The 17,163-nt window shown below is 34.4% G+C and overlaps 2 protein-coding genes across 8 annotated transcripts; one reads left to right on the top strand and one right to left on the bottom strand.

Moving 5' to 3' along the window:
- Positions 1 to 2,863: 2,863 nt before the first annotated feature.
- On the bottom strand, positions 2,864 to 6,750 carry LOC125065260 (protein mono-ADP-ribosyltransferase PARP16). Of its 2 annotated transcripts, none has more exons than XM_047672781.1 (7): positions 6,559 to 6,750; positions 6,347 to 6,491; positions 6,071 to 6,226; positions 5,650 to 5,859; positions 5,302 to 5,488; positions 3,812 to 3,985; positions 2,864 to 3,064 (listed from the first exon to the last, which is right to left on the bottom strand). In XM_047672781.1, the coding sequence occupies exons 1-7, from the start codon at positions 6,681 to 6,683 to the stop codon at positions 2,901 to 2,903; spliced, it is 1,161 nt and encodes a 386-aa protein (XP_047528737.1). In that variant the 5' UTR covers positions 6,684 to 6,750; the 3' UTR covers positions 2,864 to 2,900. The 2 variants fall into 2 exon arrangements, with proteins under 2 accessions (XP_047528737.1, XP_047528745.1); XM_047672789.1 differs by having other exon boundaries at positions 5,308 to 5,488.
- Positions 6,751 to 7,275: 525 nt separating this feature from the next.
- Positions 7,276 to 16,019, top strand: LOC125076865 (aryl hydrocarbon receptor nuclear translocator homolog). Of its 6 annotated transcripts, none has more exons than XM_047688605.1 (15): positions 7,287 to 7,474; positions 8,251 to 8,299; positions 8,371 to 8,451; positions 9,751 to 9,911; positions 10,132 to 10,304; positions 10,390 to 10,537; positions 11,079 to 11,261; positions 11,408 to 11,496; positions 11,755 to 11,965; positions 12,073 to 12,223; positions 12,309 to 12,433; positions 12,919 to 13,082; positions 13,305 to 13,353; positions 13,424 to 13,491; positions 13,621 to 16,019. In XM_047688605.1, exons 1-15 carry the CDS (start codon positions 7,447 to 7,449, stop codon positions 13,819 to 13,821), a joined length of 1,881 nt encoding a protein of 626 aa, XP_047544561.1. In that variant the 5' UTR covers positions 7,287 to 7,446; the 3' UTR covers positions 13,822 to 16,019. The 6 variants fall into 6 exon arrangements, with proteins under 6 accessions (XP_047544577.1, XP_047544561.1, XP_047544569.1 ...); XM_047688613.1 differs by having other exon boundaries at positions 13,305 to 13,357; XM_047688621.1 differs by having other exon boundaries at positions 7,276 to 7,380; positions 13,305 to 13,491.
- Positions 16,020 to 17,163: the final 1,144 nt, after the last annotated feature.

Genomic DNA, 17,163 nt, shown 5'->3' with positions numbered 1-17,163 from the left:
CTGAACACAAGAACTCTGCGAGCAGAAGAAAGTTTACTTGAATTGGACATGGCGTTACAAAGTATAAAATTTGATATCCTGGGCATATGCGAAATGAGAACCACACGAAAAAATAACAGAACGAAACGATTACATACTATACCAGAAAGGTGAAACAGCAGGCATAAATGGAGTTGGCTTCTTAATCAAAAAAACATTGAAAAAATATATACAAGAATTGATAGGCATTTCAGACAGGATAGCAATACTCAACATCAATATTCCAAGATACAAAAAACCATGGACAATAATACAAGCATACGCACACACAGAATTAGCTCTGCACAGTGAAAGTGATAATGGGCATACATGGACATGGAAAAAAAAGAGAAAATGGTCGTCGACTAACTGAGTTTCAACTACAAAACAACTTAACATTACTCAATTCGGTCTTCAAAAAACACCCCAAAACCAAAGTGGACCTGGTTATCACCTGATGGTAAACATAAAAATGAAATCGATTTCATAATAACTAATAAACCAAAATATTTTCAAGACACATACATTATTCAAAATTTAAATTTTAATACCGACCACCGCATGGTACGCTGTCGTCTAAAAATGTATCCAACAAAAAAAAGCAGAAATAATATTAAAAATAATATGACCTTAGAACAAAATAGAGAAAATATGGACTCTTCGTTCATCACAACACTGAAAGGAATAGTAGACTCGGAAAGAAGCGTCACAGATAAATACGACCTCATAAACAAACAATTGTCAAAATTGAGGAAAGTTAATGTAAGTTAAGGTATAGAGTTTAGTGAAAACACAATGGAGCTCCTAGAAGAAAGAAAATCATTAATGACAGATAAATCAAAAACTGTAGAGAACCGCAACATAAAATCTAGCCTAAGCAAACAGATTCGAGTAAATTTAAGAAAGGACAGGAAAGCAAAGAGGATGAGAAAACTAGAAGAAAAAATCCAAAAGACAGGTGGAACAAGAAAAGCTTTCAAGGAATTGAGGGAATACGGAAAGGAGCGGATACCAAAACTAAAAAGCAATAGAGCCAAACTAGTAACAAATCGCCGAAGAATCCAGATCCTTGCCACAGACTTCTATCGGAATCTTTACTCGAATAATGACACAGATCAAGAAAATAATGCCAAAAATGAGCCCCATACAAGCTACACAACAGCCCCACCATTACTAGTAATACTTTCAAGTATGGCCTTTTATATTACTGCACTAGTGCAGGAAATACAAAAGGCCATAGCGTCACAGAAGCTAGAAAAAGCTCCAGGTCCCGACAATATAACAAATGAGCTAATCAGAGGCTCCGAAGAAGAAATAGCTCCAATCCAAGCTATTCAATGACATAATAACAACAGGCATCATCCCACAACAGTGGAATGAATCACATATCATCCTCCTTCATAAGAAAGGGAATAAAGATGACATCGGGAACTATAGACCAATCAGCCTAATATCAAATGTGTACAAAGTCTTCGCAAAAATAATTTTAGAAAGGATAACAAATGTCTTAGATGAAAACCAACCGATTGAGCAGGCAGGATTTAGAAAGAACTATAGTACAGACCACATCCACACAATCAAACAAGTCTTGGAAAAATACAATGAATACCAGAAGACACTGTATATCTGCTTTATAGACTACTCCAAAGCACTTGATAGTTTAAAACTTACATTTATCTGACGGAGTCTAAAGGAACAAGGCGTGGAAGAGGTCTACATAGAACTAATCAAGTCCATATACAAAGAAAGCAAAAGCAGTGTTAAGTCAAAAGGAGAACCCTTTCCAATAAACAGAGGTGTAAGACAAGGAGACCCTTTGTCGCCTAAGCTGTTTAATGCTGTGCTTGAACATATATTTAGAAAATTGGACTGGGAGAGTAACGGTATTAACATCAATAGAAACCGCCTCAATCACTTGAGATTTGCCGATGATGTTGTCCTGCTGGAAGAAGATCCCAAAAAACTGGAGCACATGATAAAAGCCCTAGCAGAAAAAAAGCAGAGAAATGGGCTTAGAAATTAACGCGGACAAAATAAAGCTAATGACCAACTCAATAGAAATCGACATAGAGGTTTACGGAACCAAGTTCGAGTATGTGAAAGAATATGTTTACCTAGGACAAATTATATCTCCGGAGGACTCCATGTCTAAGGAAATAAACAAAAGAGTAGCTAGCGGGTGGAAGAAATACTGGTCGTTGAAAGAAATCATGAAGAACAAAGAAATAGGTGTACATATCAAGAGAAAGACTTTCAACACTTGTGTTCTTCCCTGCATGACGTACGGCTGCGAGACATGGACTCTAACGGAAAAACATAGAGAACAACTAGCCAAAACCGTAAGAGCAATGGAAAGAAGCATATTGGGAACGAGGCTTACTGATAGGATCAGAAATGAGGAAATCAGTAGAAAGACTAAGTTACGGATATCATATCTCGCATAGGGCATCTAAAATGGAGCTGGACAGGACACACGTTGCACTGCAAGTTAAACAAGTGGAGCCAACAGGTGACTCTTTGGTATCCTAGAGAGAACACCAGAAAACCAGGGCGTCCAAAGAGTAGATGGAGTAACGATATCCGCCTAACCCTGGGACCATTTTGGACTAGAGTCGCGGAAGATCGAGCTCAATGGAGAGAGCTGGAGGAGGAGGAGAACTGCGTGACATATTATAAATAAATAAATAAATAAATATTGTATTGTTTGGTATTTGTACGGTGATTCGGTATAAAAGGGCTTTAATAAAAAATAATAATAATAATAATTGAAACGATACGTCATTCAAATGAAATTCAATGTACTTATATTTAAAGGTTTTATTTTATAAACATTTTGGACATAAATCACACTTAAAAATTTTAAACTAAAAACTTTTTAAACTTTACATTTTTGCATTGCTGATTGCCACATCTAATTTCTTTAGTAAAAATTTGTAATAGTACTGTATAGGTTGATTATTTGCAAAACCAATAGTTGCTAGCATTAGACCGTATCCAAGAAGAATAGAAAACAGCTTATGTCTTGCGAACCACTGACGTAGACCCGCTGCAAGAATACAATACTTATGTATATTAATAAAGCTTTTAATTTCATTATCACATGCTTGCTTTATCTTATTCATTAACAGGTCTTAGTAGAGTGGTGTCCTTTTATATTAATCTCTATTTTAGTCATATCTTCAGTTAGTGTTTTCTCACAAATATTATTATAATTTATTTAATATTTATCTTTATTTATAGTTATATAATATATTCTAACCTAAACTAACATTCTTCTTGTAATTTCACTTTCGTTCATCCTTCTAAGCTTTTCCATTAATAGCTACAACTTTTAACATCTATTACAAACATTTTATACAGAGCCGGACCGTAGTTTATGGGGGCCCTGGGCTACTACTACGTAGGGGCCTACCTAATCCATATCTGAACGTAGACTTTAATTACTCTAATTACTTTAATGACTCGCAGGGCTGCAAACCATACGATCTGTTTAATTTAATAAAGTTATGGATTATTTCGCGTTACCGTCTATTTTTGACTTTGACTTGACTTAGCTGGGGCCCCCTTGAATCCACGGGGCCCTGGGCTGAAGTCATATGGTAGATCCGGCCCTGATTTTATATTCCTTCACAACACAATCACAAAGCCATTTTTTTACTATAGTCTCAAAAAAAATAAAACTTGTATCCTTAACCAGTCTCTATCACCTTTTCATTTTGTTTCTTGCCAGTTTTATTCAGATATCCATTTTATTTTTATGTAGAAAATGAATTTGATTATAATTATTTCATACCATCCCTATTTGAGCTGCTTGAAGAAAATCTCATCGAAGTAGGTTGCTTGGCGTACACCAATAAGTAGCGAACTTTTATTAAATCACAATTGGTAACAACATAGTGTACGAGTCGAGATCCAAGATTTTGGTCGACGATCATTTTATTTTTTTCTTCTTCATATGCACTATCACCTATCAAAATAGTAAAAAGAGTTTAATTTAAATTATATTACAAAAATATCAACGCTATTCGACAACAGTGCAAGCTTCACATTTATCGAATCTTATTGATCTTTAACTAACCTGTCAAGCTTTATCATACTTCTAAATCTTAAATAGCCTTACTAATAATCCTGATTTGATTTAGCATAAAGAATAGGAAGACAGAACACGACATACAAAAATAGACGACTAATGGACAATGGTAAACTTCAGTAGAAAGAAAAAGAAATTATAATTTTTTCATAATTTTTATATCAATGCGCTACTAACAGCGTACTCAGGTCGAGTTAGGAGAAATAGACTGCCCCACACCCGGTGCTAAAAAGATAGGGCGAACTTTGTCTGGGTCGTTAACGCAAGGGAGGCACCTTTGCCGACTGAGCAGAGCTCTGCTGACTTATGAGCCGAGCACAGTACGAGAGGTATAAGACATGGTACGTAACCCGTTTGACTCACTAATCACTTCAATGTGGGTAATGTGATTATTGTTGAAAAAAGATCCGAGAGATGGACGTATTATAGACATATTGTAGAATAAGTAACTTGATCGTTTTTGATTACTTTTATGTCCATTTGACATCTAATTCGGTCAAGGCGGCAAATATCTAGGGAGACCAGCCAGCAAACGCAGGTGCACTCTCTATTCCCTCACTTTCATAATTCGATGGGACAGCAAATCCGACCGATCATCATCATCCGAAAGAGTTGATATATACTTTCCAAGGCAGATTACACACTTCCAACATTCAACTTCCAGACTCCGGGCTGCTACTGTGAATTCTTCCACCGTAAATAATACCTATAAATTTTGAACTCTGGATCTTGGGATCTGCGGCCTTATATCCAGCCACCAGACTAATGAGGCAGTGACACCCGACCGCATCCCCTGTTTTTGAACTTCCGATAACTGTAGTTTACGTCACTTAATATGTCTTAACTCTACTGTTAGTTCGACAATATCTATGCTGGATGAGGCTAGAACACCAGCTTTTAAGTTCAAAGATGTAGTCGTCGAGTATACCCACACAACCAAACGTAGCCAGTTGATTCTTGTTACCGTGACCGGGATTTGCAACCCGCCGGATATTGACATATTTTTATGCACACCTGTCATAGAGGATATTAACCATAGTCGCAGCGCTGGGTAGGCGTGTTTCCGAGCGCAGTAACGGTTTAGGTGTATTACGAAGGGGAAACCGATGCATATCTCGATAATCAGCCACGGAAAGACATGGAGAATGTTATTCTAACCCAGGATTCCACTGTATATATATAATGATAACAACCTTCACCTTCATTTGAAACAGGCTTCTGGTAATTTATTCCCTCAGGAGCGTCGATAACTTCGCACATTGCTACACATGACAGATGACCACCGAGACAACTAGCCCCCCAGCCAAAACCTACGTGGCTATACGGCAAACTTATACTCAACTCCGGAGTTAAATACACGCCACTTCCCATTAATGTTGTCTAAAAGAAATAAATAAGGATTCGTCAAAAGATGAAACACGATATAGTAAAAGGCACCTAAGACTTTTTGTTCTGTCTGCAATATTCTGAAAACGTACAATATATCGGTTACTGCGGTTGCATTAACCGATATATTGAACGTTTAATAGTAATAGACATACCTTGTTTAAGTGTTGTTGTAGTCCAAAGTTCAATATCGTAAAAAAGTTTTCCAAACGATTTCCGTAGTAAGCATAAAATACTTTATGATCTTTTGATAACTCTTTCCATTTTAACTCGGAATTCGAATTATTTGAACTAACACATTGAAAAATATATTGAGGTTTTGGCGCCGGCAACAAGGAGTTCGTATTCATTAATATTGCTTCATGCTGTTAGAATAAAAAACCAGCATTTAAGTATTTTTATTGTGTACAATTATATTAAAAATGCAAGCCAAACAACGGTGAAGTATGTGATATCTACTTGAAGAAAATTAAGGAAGGAAACAAAGAAACAAATTTCAAAACATCGACTTTTGATTCGACGTAACTGACTGTATAAATAATACTTAATTGAACTAGGTATGCAAAATTGACGTACCGCTTCCGGTGGTACAGTTTTTAAGCATGGTTCTTTTAATCTTACAAGTACATAAAACAGCAAATCAAGAATGTCACTTATATTGGCCAAGTTATCAAGATTGTCTAACTGTTGTAAAACCAAATCCAAAGCTGGCACATCTGTTATAACGCTAAGCTGAAAAAGTTTTTTTTTTTAAAAGTACTTTAAATTATTTTTATTAGGAATCTTACATCTGTGGTAATAATAAAACTTCAATTTATTTATCTATAACACAAGAGATTTCACAATAAATACCAATTCATCCATGTCCTTAATTCCATTTTTAATAAAAACAGGCGGGAACGGTCTTAGGCAACTTTCATATCTGAAGCTAAAGGCTGCAGCTACAAATAAACTCCATTTTACATCCGCTGCCTTAAAGTCCTTTTCGAGTACTAGTCTTTAAAAAGTATTTTTTTTAATGTTAATCTCTTTTTCGGAAACAAAGATATTTAAAATGGTGCTACCTTAGATGAACTGCCTTTTTCTCTAAAGTATCTAACTTTGCTTGATTTTCTGATAAGGTATCTGAATTTGTTGCTATGTTGCAATTTGTACCTGTATCTGATAGCCCATCAAATTCTCTATCCATATTTTATTTTTAATATTAGTTATAAAATTTAAGTGATTTTATCATAATTTTGAAATCATAGAATGTAGTCCTGATTATGTAATTTAATTATTCAACGATGTAAATTGTCAAAAATTTAAAAACCCAAAAGAACAAAATAACCAGTAAGAAATATTACCTGTCATAAAAAAGAACGTATAGGCCGTTTTAAAACAAACTTTACAATTTTAAAATCATTTGTATGACTGCATATGACATGAAGATACAAATAATTCATTAGCCTCGAGCAAATTGTGCCTTAAATTTATTTAATTCACAATTATAAATCCACTATTCGTGTTCTTTTTCCGATTTTCATACTAACCTAATTTGATAGCTTTTGTGTTATACTAAAAATGAATGAAAAAAGGCTGGTAACAATGAGCCGAAACACTATAATCGAAGTATTTGTGCATATTTATAAATATGCATAAATTAGTGTAATACAATATTATTTTTTCATCGCTGTAGATATTTCTATTTATTATATTTAAAATTCTTGCATTTTTAGGTTTGGCAAGTAAACAAATTGTATCCCTACGACTGGCAATTTTTTAGATTCTGTGGTTGGCAAGGTACTGTCATGTCATCTATTAATGAAAAATGGCGTTTGTGTTGTGTTGAAAAATTACTATAAACATACATTGTGTGTTAATAGTACTAATATTGCCCTTACTTGGTAATTAGTGTTAAATTTCATTTTATAATAGGGTAAAAAATCGTGGACTGATGAGTTTATTGACAGATGTCTGCCGTGGCTCCCACTATCCCCGGTTGGTGATGTTGTACTTGTTGCAGATTATTTGTTCTCAAAATTAAAAGTTTTATTATATAAATTAATAACAATACCATGATTGTTGTATTTAATTATTTTTTTCATATAAAAGGTTTGTCAGTGTGATTTATACGTGTGCAATAACCGACCTATTTTCTATTGACGTTGCTCTTGCGTTGCTCCGCGTGACGCGTTGTTAGCAAAATTGGTTAAAAATTATAATTTAAAATAATGGTTCTCATCGATATACGAAAAACGTAAGATTTTTTAAATCTATTATAGCAATATTTTTATTCAAGTCTACAGGCCTATATTTCAGTACTCTTTTTAAACTATAACTCTTTCAAGAAGTGAACAACAATAATTTACGAATAGAACAAAAATATTTACCTTATTATATTTTTGGGAATGTCAGATGTGTGTATTGTATAAATTTATTGAAAACGTAAAAAAAGATAGCTTCTACATCAAGACTTTAAGAAGCTTTTATAATTAATTAAATTATCTATTAATTATTATATTTTTAAATTTAGATTAAAAAAATACTAAGTTACCATGTACCATCATTCATTAAAAAAAATTTTTGTCCATCTTTTATAGCAAAAAATATATTGTACACTTAAATACATACTAATTAAAATGAAATAAAAACTGATTATCAAAGTTTACCACTGTTTACAAATCAATGAACTAGCAGCTTGTTTTTTTTACTATGCAAATAGGTTAAACGATTTTTTTTTCTCTTGTTTTTATGCTGAAATACCATTTTTGTAGGGGCTGACCCAACCAAGGACATACAAAAGCGTCGGGCTGGTAGTATTGGGTAAGGAGTAAGCACTACTCAGTTAAATATCTTATTACTTTTATAGTTCTACATTGATCTTTTTGTATTAGATCCGATGAAGACGACGCAAGTGGTGGGAAATACACAAGGATGGAGGAGGATAATATTCAAGATAAAGAGAGATTTGCTAGGTAATGAAAATAAATTTAAATGACAAATAGTTGTGGCAAGTTTTTTTCTGTAAGCATTTTCAAAACGAGCTCTGGATAAGCGAGGATATTTTCCATTTCTTATAATATTAAAAAAAATACGGATTTTATTTTCTCCACCATATTTATATGAGACAATTATTATTGTATGTTAAATTTAGTTTCACCATTTGAAGGTTTCATTGGTACCAAGTGATAGTTAATTTATTTTTAAAAGTTTTCAGAATAGTTCTTGATTACATAGTGACTGCTGGTCGCTAGTCATACTTTAAACACATAAATAAGCAAACATTTAAAATACTAAGCTACTATTATTCAGACATTTCTTATACACAGAAAACGAGCTATACAATTAAAAAAATATGCCATAACATTATTTAGAAATATGGAAAACTATGACAACAATGTTCTTTTCTTTTCATGTGGTGTTTATGTTTGTGGGATTACAATGAAATAGTATCACTATGATTTTCAATGTTTTTATTTTAGTTCTTTATTGTAAAAAGTCTATATGCCTATTTCAGTAGTTATTTATTTCATAAAATTATTTCGTTTTATATTTTTATCTGATGGATGGATTTAAAGCATATAAAAAAAATCCATTTGATGATATTTGTAGGTAAATTTTGTTAATTTCGAAGTAATGTCTATAAAATAAGTATCCAACATGTCTTTAAGATATTTCTAAACAATAATAAGAAACTCCTCAAAATCCAAAACTAAGTAATGAATGTTATTTATAATGCTTTAAAATCGTAGTACGAGATGTAAACGAACTTAATATGCGAATGTAAATAAAGTTAACATTTTCTCACATTAGTCCCACTAACAATAGCCTACCGATTTCCAATTATCGTTTGGTACCTATCATTCTCTTAGCAATGACATCAATTCTCTGAGATGCTTATTGTGATTGAAAACGTGACCTATCACGTAACACCTCTACCTTAATGTTTATTTATTAAAAAAATTAAGATCCTCGACAAGATATGTTAATATTACGACCTTTACTGAACAATATTGGTAACAGTGGTTTTATCACCTTAACTTCAGAAATTCTATATAATATAGTATGAAATCGCACATAATCTGGTAACCCATGGTCTACCATAAGTTTTGTTTTTGACGAGTAACTTACATTTTTTATTATGAAATTTAATGAGATAATTTACTTAATTCAATTGTTATCGTTCCATTTAAGTAATATTAAGGATATTGTAAGAAGTATTTCTTTGTTAATTACTTATTAATATGTTAAACTCAATTAATTTATAAATATAGCCGCGAGAATCATTGTGAAATTGAACGTCGTAGAAGAAACAAGATGACAGCATATATCACGGAACTATCTGACATGGTTCCAACATGTTCCGCTCTCGCGCGGAAACCAGACAAACTTACCATACTCCGAATGGCCGTAGCGCATATGAAAGCGTTGAGAGGTAAGCGATACTAACACACTTTAGAGAAACAATTCATATCTGACTTATAGTATATATCTATCTATCTATCTATATATATATATATATAGAAAAAATCTGAGTATACAACAAACCAGATCAGACCAGTTTAGAGCATCGATTTTGACTACTAGGCGAACAAACTACAATAATATTATCTCCTATATATATACTATTTATATTTTTATCGTTCAAATTGCAGGTACTGGAAACACATCGACTGATGGTACATATAAACCGTCTTTTTTAACTGATCAAGAATTAAAGCACTTAATTCTAGAAGCTGCCGATGGATTTTTATTTGTTGTCAGTTGTGATACCGGTCGTATTATTTACGTTAGTGATAGTATAGCACCAGTACTTAACTATTCTCAGGTAGGATGTTTGTGATAGTTTTCTTAACAAAGTATGATTTTTTGTTTTATTACAATTATTTTAACAGAAATTAATGTGATTTTAGGGAGAGTGGTACTCTTCGTGTTTTTATGATCAAGTTCACCCGGATGACGTGGAAAAAGTTCGGGAACAGTTAAGCACACAAGAACCACAAAATACGGGTCGTATTTTGGATCTTAAAACGGGAACTGTCAAGAAAGAAGGTCATCAATGTAAGAAAATGTTTGAGTAACATCATCGTTTGCTTACACTTATCCAATATTTCTTCGGTCGGCGCAGTGTGTTGACAACTTGATACTGCGAAGCTTTTATGGCGGCTAACTACTTGACAACAACAATCATTGGGAACGCTTTTACCCGGAGATCCATCTCGTGATCTCGCTGCCCTGAATTGTAGAAGCATTAAGTGTTTACGGTATTGTTGAGAGCTCTTAGAAATAACTTCTTTGGTCGATGCGGTAGCTCTATTCTATTTACTTAGTCAGTCAGCTTAGTATTTTTATAGAATATGCTATATGTAAGAACTAAATTTAGAAACTAGCGAAACTATAGTATATAAAACTGACATCATTTGTTCTAGGTTAAAATATTACACTGTGTTTTATTGAGTAGATGCATAACTCTCGAACCTCTCGTAGGTTCATTCGCGGCAAGCAATACGAAAAATATCTAAAGCCCTTTCAATGTTAAAATTCACTACTCGCAGCCATCCTTCTTAAGTTGAGTCTGAGCTATCGAATATCTGGTCCGCAGCGTCCATGCGCCAGGTGATGGGGTCGCGGCGCGGGTTCATCTGCCGCATGCGCGTGGGCGGCACGGCGGAGAGCGCGCACCTGGGCCGCCTGCGCGCGCGCAACTCGCTGGGCCCGTCGCACGACGGACACAACTACGCCGTCGTGCACTGCACCGGTTATATTAAGAATTGGCCTCCTACAGGTTCGTATGCTAATTCGCTAGAACGAGTAGAAATATGAAAAAGGTATTTATGAACGATCGTAGTTGACATCGATGTAGAGTGGGGAAAAATTTAGAAATTTTTTCTCGTTCTGAAATACATAATTTTATGTGTTTTGGGAAATCAGATCTGTTTCCAGGTATGCAGATGGACCGCCCGGTCGAAGATGAGCTTCACGCTTCCCACTGTTGCCTCGTCGCTATCGGCAGATTGCAGGTAATGTTTCAATCTTCGTTAGAATTAATTACATTTTTGGTATTAACATGTCTCCCATTATATATAATTTTACCGATTCTGCCGTAAACAAGCTCAAACTATTAAAACATTATATTGTCCAAATTGCTCAATATTTTAATGGTTTACATTACATTTACTGGTGTTGACTTGTATTCGTACGAAGTATTACTCGTAGAAGTAACAGTCACGGCGAGATGTCATAAAAAAAACGTATTGTAAGAAAAATGGCGTGGTCAGGTGACGTCGACGCCGAACAGCACGGAGGGCAGCCTGTGCAGCGGCGGCGTAGAGTTCGTGTCGCGGCACTCGGTGGACGGCCGCTTCACGTTCGCGGACCAGCGCGCCGCGCAGGTGCTGGGCTATGCGCCCGCCGACCTGCTGGGCAAGCTCTGCTACGAGTTCTACCACCCGGAGGACCAGCAGCACATGCGGGATAACTTCGACCAAGGTACGACGCTTTATCTCACTCTAAAATCAATGTTCATAAAAAAATGGTTAAATTAAAAAACTACAAACAATGGATTAACAATTGTTATCTATTCATTTATTTTTCAGTTCTAAAGTTGAAGGGGCAAATAATTTCACTAATGTATCGGTTCCGCACTAAAAGCAGAGAATGGATTTGGTTAAGAACATCAGCATTTGCGTTCTTGAATCCTTACAATGATGATGTGGAATATATTGTGTGCACGAATACCCTAGCAAAGTAAGTTTTATTTTCGTTTTCTTTTTAATATATTATTGTCAAACAACATGCTAATATACCCAAAAAATCTTAACTGTTTTTACAGTCGTTCATTAGGAAGCACCACTGGGGAGCCCGTAGCGGAAGAGAATTATGATTATCATCTACGTCAACGTGATGTGTACCAAGCGCCTCCTCCCACCATACATCAACAACATCACCCACCTCCAGGTTTGTTTGATGGAATTGGAGTAACTTTTTGGAAAAAAAGAAATTAAAATGAAATTAATATAGTCTTAAAATATCTTAATGTCCACATATTTACAGCATAACCAAATTAGCTAATGCTAATCATTAGCAGCCCGTAAATGTCCCACTGCTGGGATAAAGGCCTCCTCTCCCTTTGAGGAGAAGGTTTGGAGCATATTCCACCACGCTTGTTTTGCTTGCAGGTTTCCTCACGATGTTTTCTTTCACATAACCAAAAATATACTTAAATATATTTTGCCTATATAGATAATATCAACATAGTATAGTAAAGTTATGTGTATTTGAAACAATCAGTATCAGATTTTTCAAGTTTTGTGTGAATAAGAAGAAAACAAAAAAGCTTTTCTATATTTGAAAGTAGTCACATATAAAAGTATATTACGAAAATCTATTTATTTTAATATTTATTTATGATCTATCAATTTCTAATGCTTACGTATCGGTAGGAGCCGTGGGCGCGCGGTCGCCGGACGAGGGAGGCGCGGGCGCCGGGGCTGGCGGCACTCCTTACGCCGCGCATGCGCCGCACGCGCCACACTACGCGCCGGACTATTCGCCGCACCGCCCCGCTAACACGCCCCCGCACACAACTTGGACCACCCTCCGCCCAGTTAGTTTTATATTCCACTCTTTACCATTAGAGCATTTCGGCTTTGGGGTTCACTTAGAGCAGGCGCTCTTTTTTTACCAAAAATACTACCTACTACCTACTTACGGTATATACTACGGATATACCGTAATGCATAAGAAAAAAAGGAAGTAAACTTTTTATTTTTCTTTCTCATGCTTGTGAATTTTGTTGATTATCTTTGATGAAATTCGGGTTTTACAGAGTGCCGGGGCAGGCACGGCTGGCGGTGCAGGGGGCGCGACTGGCGAGACGTACGCTTACAGTGGCGAGGCGGGTGCGGGAACAGGTGCGGGCAGTCCGACGCGCTCGCCACCCGCACCCGCCTACCTGCCGCCCGCGCATTACCACCATAATCACCACCCGCCACACCCTACGCATCCTACTCACGGTAACTTATAAATCTGTAGCTATGAATTATTATTGTTCTTTTATGAATGTGGAATTAGATCAACTCTACTAATTAAAGTTATGGCAATTTTACATAGCCTATTAACTAATTATTTCCGTGTCGCGACAGGCATGTGGTCATGGCAGGGCGGTGCGGGAGCGGCAACGGGCGCGGTCGCAGAAGGCGGTCACGCGCCGCATGAGCTCTCCGACATGTTGCAAATTTTGGACCAGGGCGGTGCTGCTACTTTCGAGGACCTTAACATTAATATGTTCAATTCCAACTTTGAATAGTGATCACCACATAGTGACCCCTGTAACTCCATATTAGATTTTATTGAGTTGATTTGGAGCATGATCGATCCAACTGAGCGGAGATAATATTATGTTTGCCACTTTGTATGGTTATGTGTAAGAATGGTGTTTACATCCTCGTAGAAGTGTCGTTTCGATAGACGTCACGGGCTGGCTCGGACTACAACAGTTAATAGTTGGTATTGCATTATTGCAACGAACCAATTAACCGAGGTATCTAATAGTAATAAAAGCTACGAGCTATTTATGAATAATATAGAAAATTAATACTTTGTATACAGATATTTCAGAAGTAATTTTTGTCTTAAAATCATAATTGCATATTTATATTATTATTATTTTATAAGATATTACAAGTTGCAGGCTAGAGCCCAAAAAATCCTCTATGAAATTTTGGCAAAAAAACAATGACATTTGCAGTTATTCAATCTATAATTTCACTTAACAATAAACATCAGAGCAGGACTCAGCATTGCAAGATAAAATTCGTGTAATTTAAAAGACTTGTTAATGAAACTGCAACTTGAATACTTAATAAAAAACAAGGTAATATAAATAAATTAAGCACTTAAAAACTATTTTAAATGAATATTAATACAGTGTTGAGTTATTGTAGAAGCCCTTTTGGCAAAACACAATTCATTTGAAACTATCTGAAAATTAATTATAAATATGAAAATTTAAGTTAAATTTAATGAATAGAATAGAGTAAAAGTTTTTAAATAGAAAACAAAGCTAAAATAATAATTGGAGACTACTAGGAATTATTTTCGAGAACCTATAACCAGTGAGATGAAAAATGATATCAACAAGATACAAATGATTTAAAGCAATAAGAAAATTATCTATATTAAAATGCAGTGGAACATTAACTTTAGTATACAATATCTTAATAAATCATTGACCAAATGATTTAAAAATTGACATTATTATTGTTTTACGAACTTGCTAATTCTAATTTTATACATTTTATTTTCAATAACACAAACTATGTAAAAATTACCTTCTCATTCTAGTTAATACATGTTGTATATTCTTTACTAATTATTGCTTTATCATTTGATCAAATTCGGCTCTTTTGTTTTATTGACATATTCAAATCATAAAGTTTGTGGAAAATGAAAACTGATTTAAATTTTTCTTAACTTTGATTACTATAAATGCATCGTAACAATATCTACTAGGCAGCTGTAGTAGTTGTAAGATATTTTTCCCTTATCAATGCTACTACTGGCGACCAACTTAACGTATCAAATAATATGATAATGTTTCTTTAATATTTTTAATTATGTTAGCGATATGAGATGTGCTATTAAGATTATGTTTAGGTGATTAAACATTTTATTTTTACATTTTTATTTACTATAATATATTTAGGAGAATAGATAATAAAATTTGAAACACTTCTTAAAATGTGTATTACTATTTTATATAAAGCATACAGTGCTGACAGAACTTTGCACGGGTATACTATAAATCTAAATACTTATAAAACATTGTTGAAAATGAGCTGAATTAATGTTTTGTTTGGCATTGTTATATTTATAGATAATAAATTCACGTACTGGCTAAATTTAATTAACCTTATTTACGAGTTTTTATATATCACTTACATTTATAGTTCTTTGGACAATGTATGGAAGCTTATGAACCTTTAACTTTTTATTAATCTGTTTATTGGCCACTTTAGGATATAAATTCATATCTTTATGTTATTTTGAGAGGCTGAACTTTATTACAAACAATCTATATACTTTTATTTTAATAAAATCATCAATGAACAACTCAGCTCAATTCAAATTTGAAATAAAATAAAGAAAAGAAAAGATCTAAGAATGGAATAAAAATGAAAAAAAATCGGTTAGTTAATGTATCAATAAACGATATCGCATGCTTGGTGACAAATTGATATTTTTTGAATCTCGATTGCTATCATTCGAATTACTCAACATTCCGTCAATTTCACGAAATCGAAAATTATCTTATTAGCTAGACTAATCATGAAGTTGTTATTATTTTTATGTCTTAGAAAGTGATCTTAAACAATTACCGTTGTTTTACATATTGTATTAATTTTTTTATTTTATACAGAAATTATTGTGTAAGGGACGCATTTAAGATATTACTTTTTAATTGAAATTATTTTAATTAAATCAATTTTAGGTATACCAAAATTTTGTAAAAGATTTTTTCATTAAATATAAGCAACATGCACGTTTTTTTTTATTTGATCATTTTAGTAAAACTCTGATTTAACATGCCAATAAAAAATAATTTTAAATATTTTACCCATGGTTAATAAGAGGTGGCCAGTATTGTATTTCTCTCTTGGGCTACTATAAGATTAGCTCTCATGCTCTGGCTGACTGGCAACTGTCACTCAATGGTGGTAGTCGCTACCACCCAAAGACATTGATACTGAGAAATAGTAACCATATATCGCCAATGTGCTACCAAATTTAGGAACTACGACGTTATGTCGCTCGTGCCTGTAGTTACTTTGGCGCTACCTTTAAAACCGCAATACAACAATTTATATATTTCTGTTTGGCGGTATAATATATGATGTATAGATCTGTTTAAATGTTTTTGCTCTACATGAGCAGCTTAATAGTTATTGTAGGCGCAATGTTTTACACACACCGACAACCATGACAACATAACGAAAATAATTTACACACTTCTACAAAAGACCGTCTGTATAAGCTTTCCATGACGACGGGCCTGTCAAAATACATCTGCATCGAATAACGCGCACAAGAACTAAAAGTACGCGACATCGACAGTGCGGATCGTAGTACGAGACTGTCCCCGAATGACGAACAGCGGACTTCCGCGATAAACGCTCGAAATCGATTGAGAAACGACTGGCTTAACACAAAAGTGTTTCCTCTCATAATACATAAACATACAAAATTTCAAGGCGGTTAGAATTGGAACTTTTTCCGCATCGGCAGATTGACTCATTTTGAGTGTTTATGTTTCACACCCGATTCCTCTGGCTTAGGTCGGTGCGGATTTGGGTACTATTTGCTCTAATGCTGACTTTTCATCTTCTAAACATGCTTATTTTTAGCCTATATATTTATTTGTGTGTGTGACTCTTTCAACATACCAAGGTATATCAAAAAGAGGGGGAGTTTTAGTTATTACTTGCGAATTTAAGTCTCAATTCGAAATTCGTTAACATTCCTTACAATCTCACAATGTTGCTGGAGAGAAATTTAATTCGAGTTACAGAGTACCAAAAAGAATTATCTGACGTAACGTTTTTTGTTCTTATACTGGTATTGTATACAAGAATTTGTCGTGTCGTTCGAAATTTATATTTTGATAGCTGCTGCAACACATGACACAA

The sequence above is a fragment of the Vanessa atalanta genome, chromosome 1, assembly GCF_905147765.1.
Source record: "Vanessa atalanta chromosome 1, ilVanAtal1.2, whole genome shotgun sequence".
Taxonomy (NCBI): Eukaryota; Metazoa; Arthropoda; class Insecta; order Lepidoptera; family Nymphalidae; genus Vanessa; species Vanessa atalanta.
Note: the sequence above shows the minus strand (reverse complement) of the source record. Positions and strands in the feature narration are given on the sequence as shown.

Excerpts from the sequence above, each read along its gene's own strand:
- LOC125065260 (XM_047672781.1), bottom strand. The coding sequence starts at position 6,683 with ATGGATAGAGAATTTGATGGGCTATCAGATACAGGTACAAATTGCAAC. Across the intron at positions 5,489-5,649 it reads TACAACAACACTTAAACAAG|ACAACATTAATGGGAAGTGG; the intron begins GTATGTCTATTA and ends TATTTCTTTTAG. Across the intron at positions 3,065-3,811 it reads AAGCAGCTCAAATAGGGATG|CGGGTCTACGTCAGTGGTTC; the intron begins GTATGAAATAAT and ends GTATTCTTGCAG.
- LOC125076865 (XM_047688592.1), top strand. The coding sequence starts at position 7,447 with ATGTCTGCCGTGGCTCCCACTATCCCCG. Across the intron at positions 7,475-8,250 it reads CGTGGCTCCCACTATCCCCG|GGGCTGACCCAACCAAGGAC; the intron begins GTTGGTGATGTT and ends CCATTTTTGTAG. Across the intron at positions 13,492-13,620 it reads CCCTACGCATCCTACTCACG|GCATGTGGTCATGGCAGGGC; the intron begins GTAACTTATAAA and ends GTGTCGCGACAG.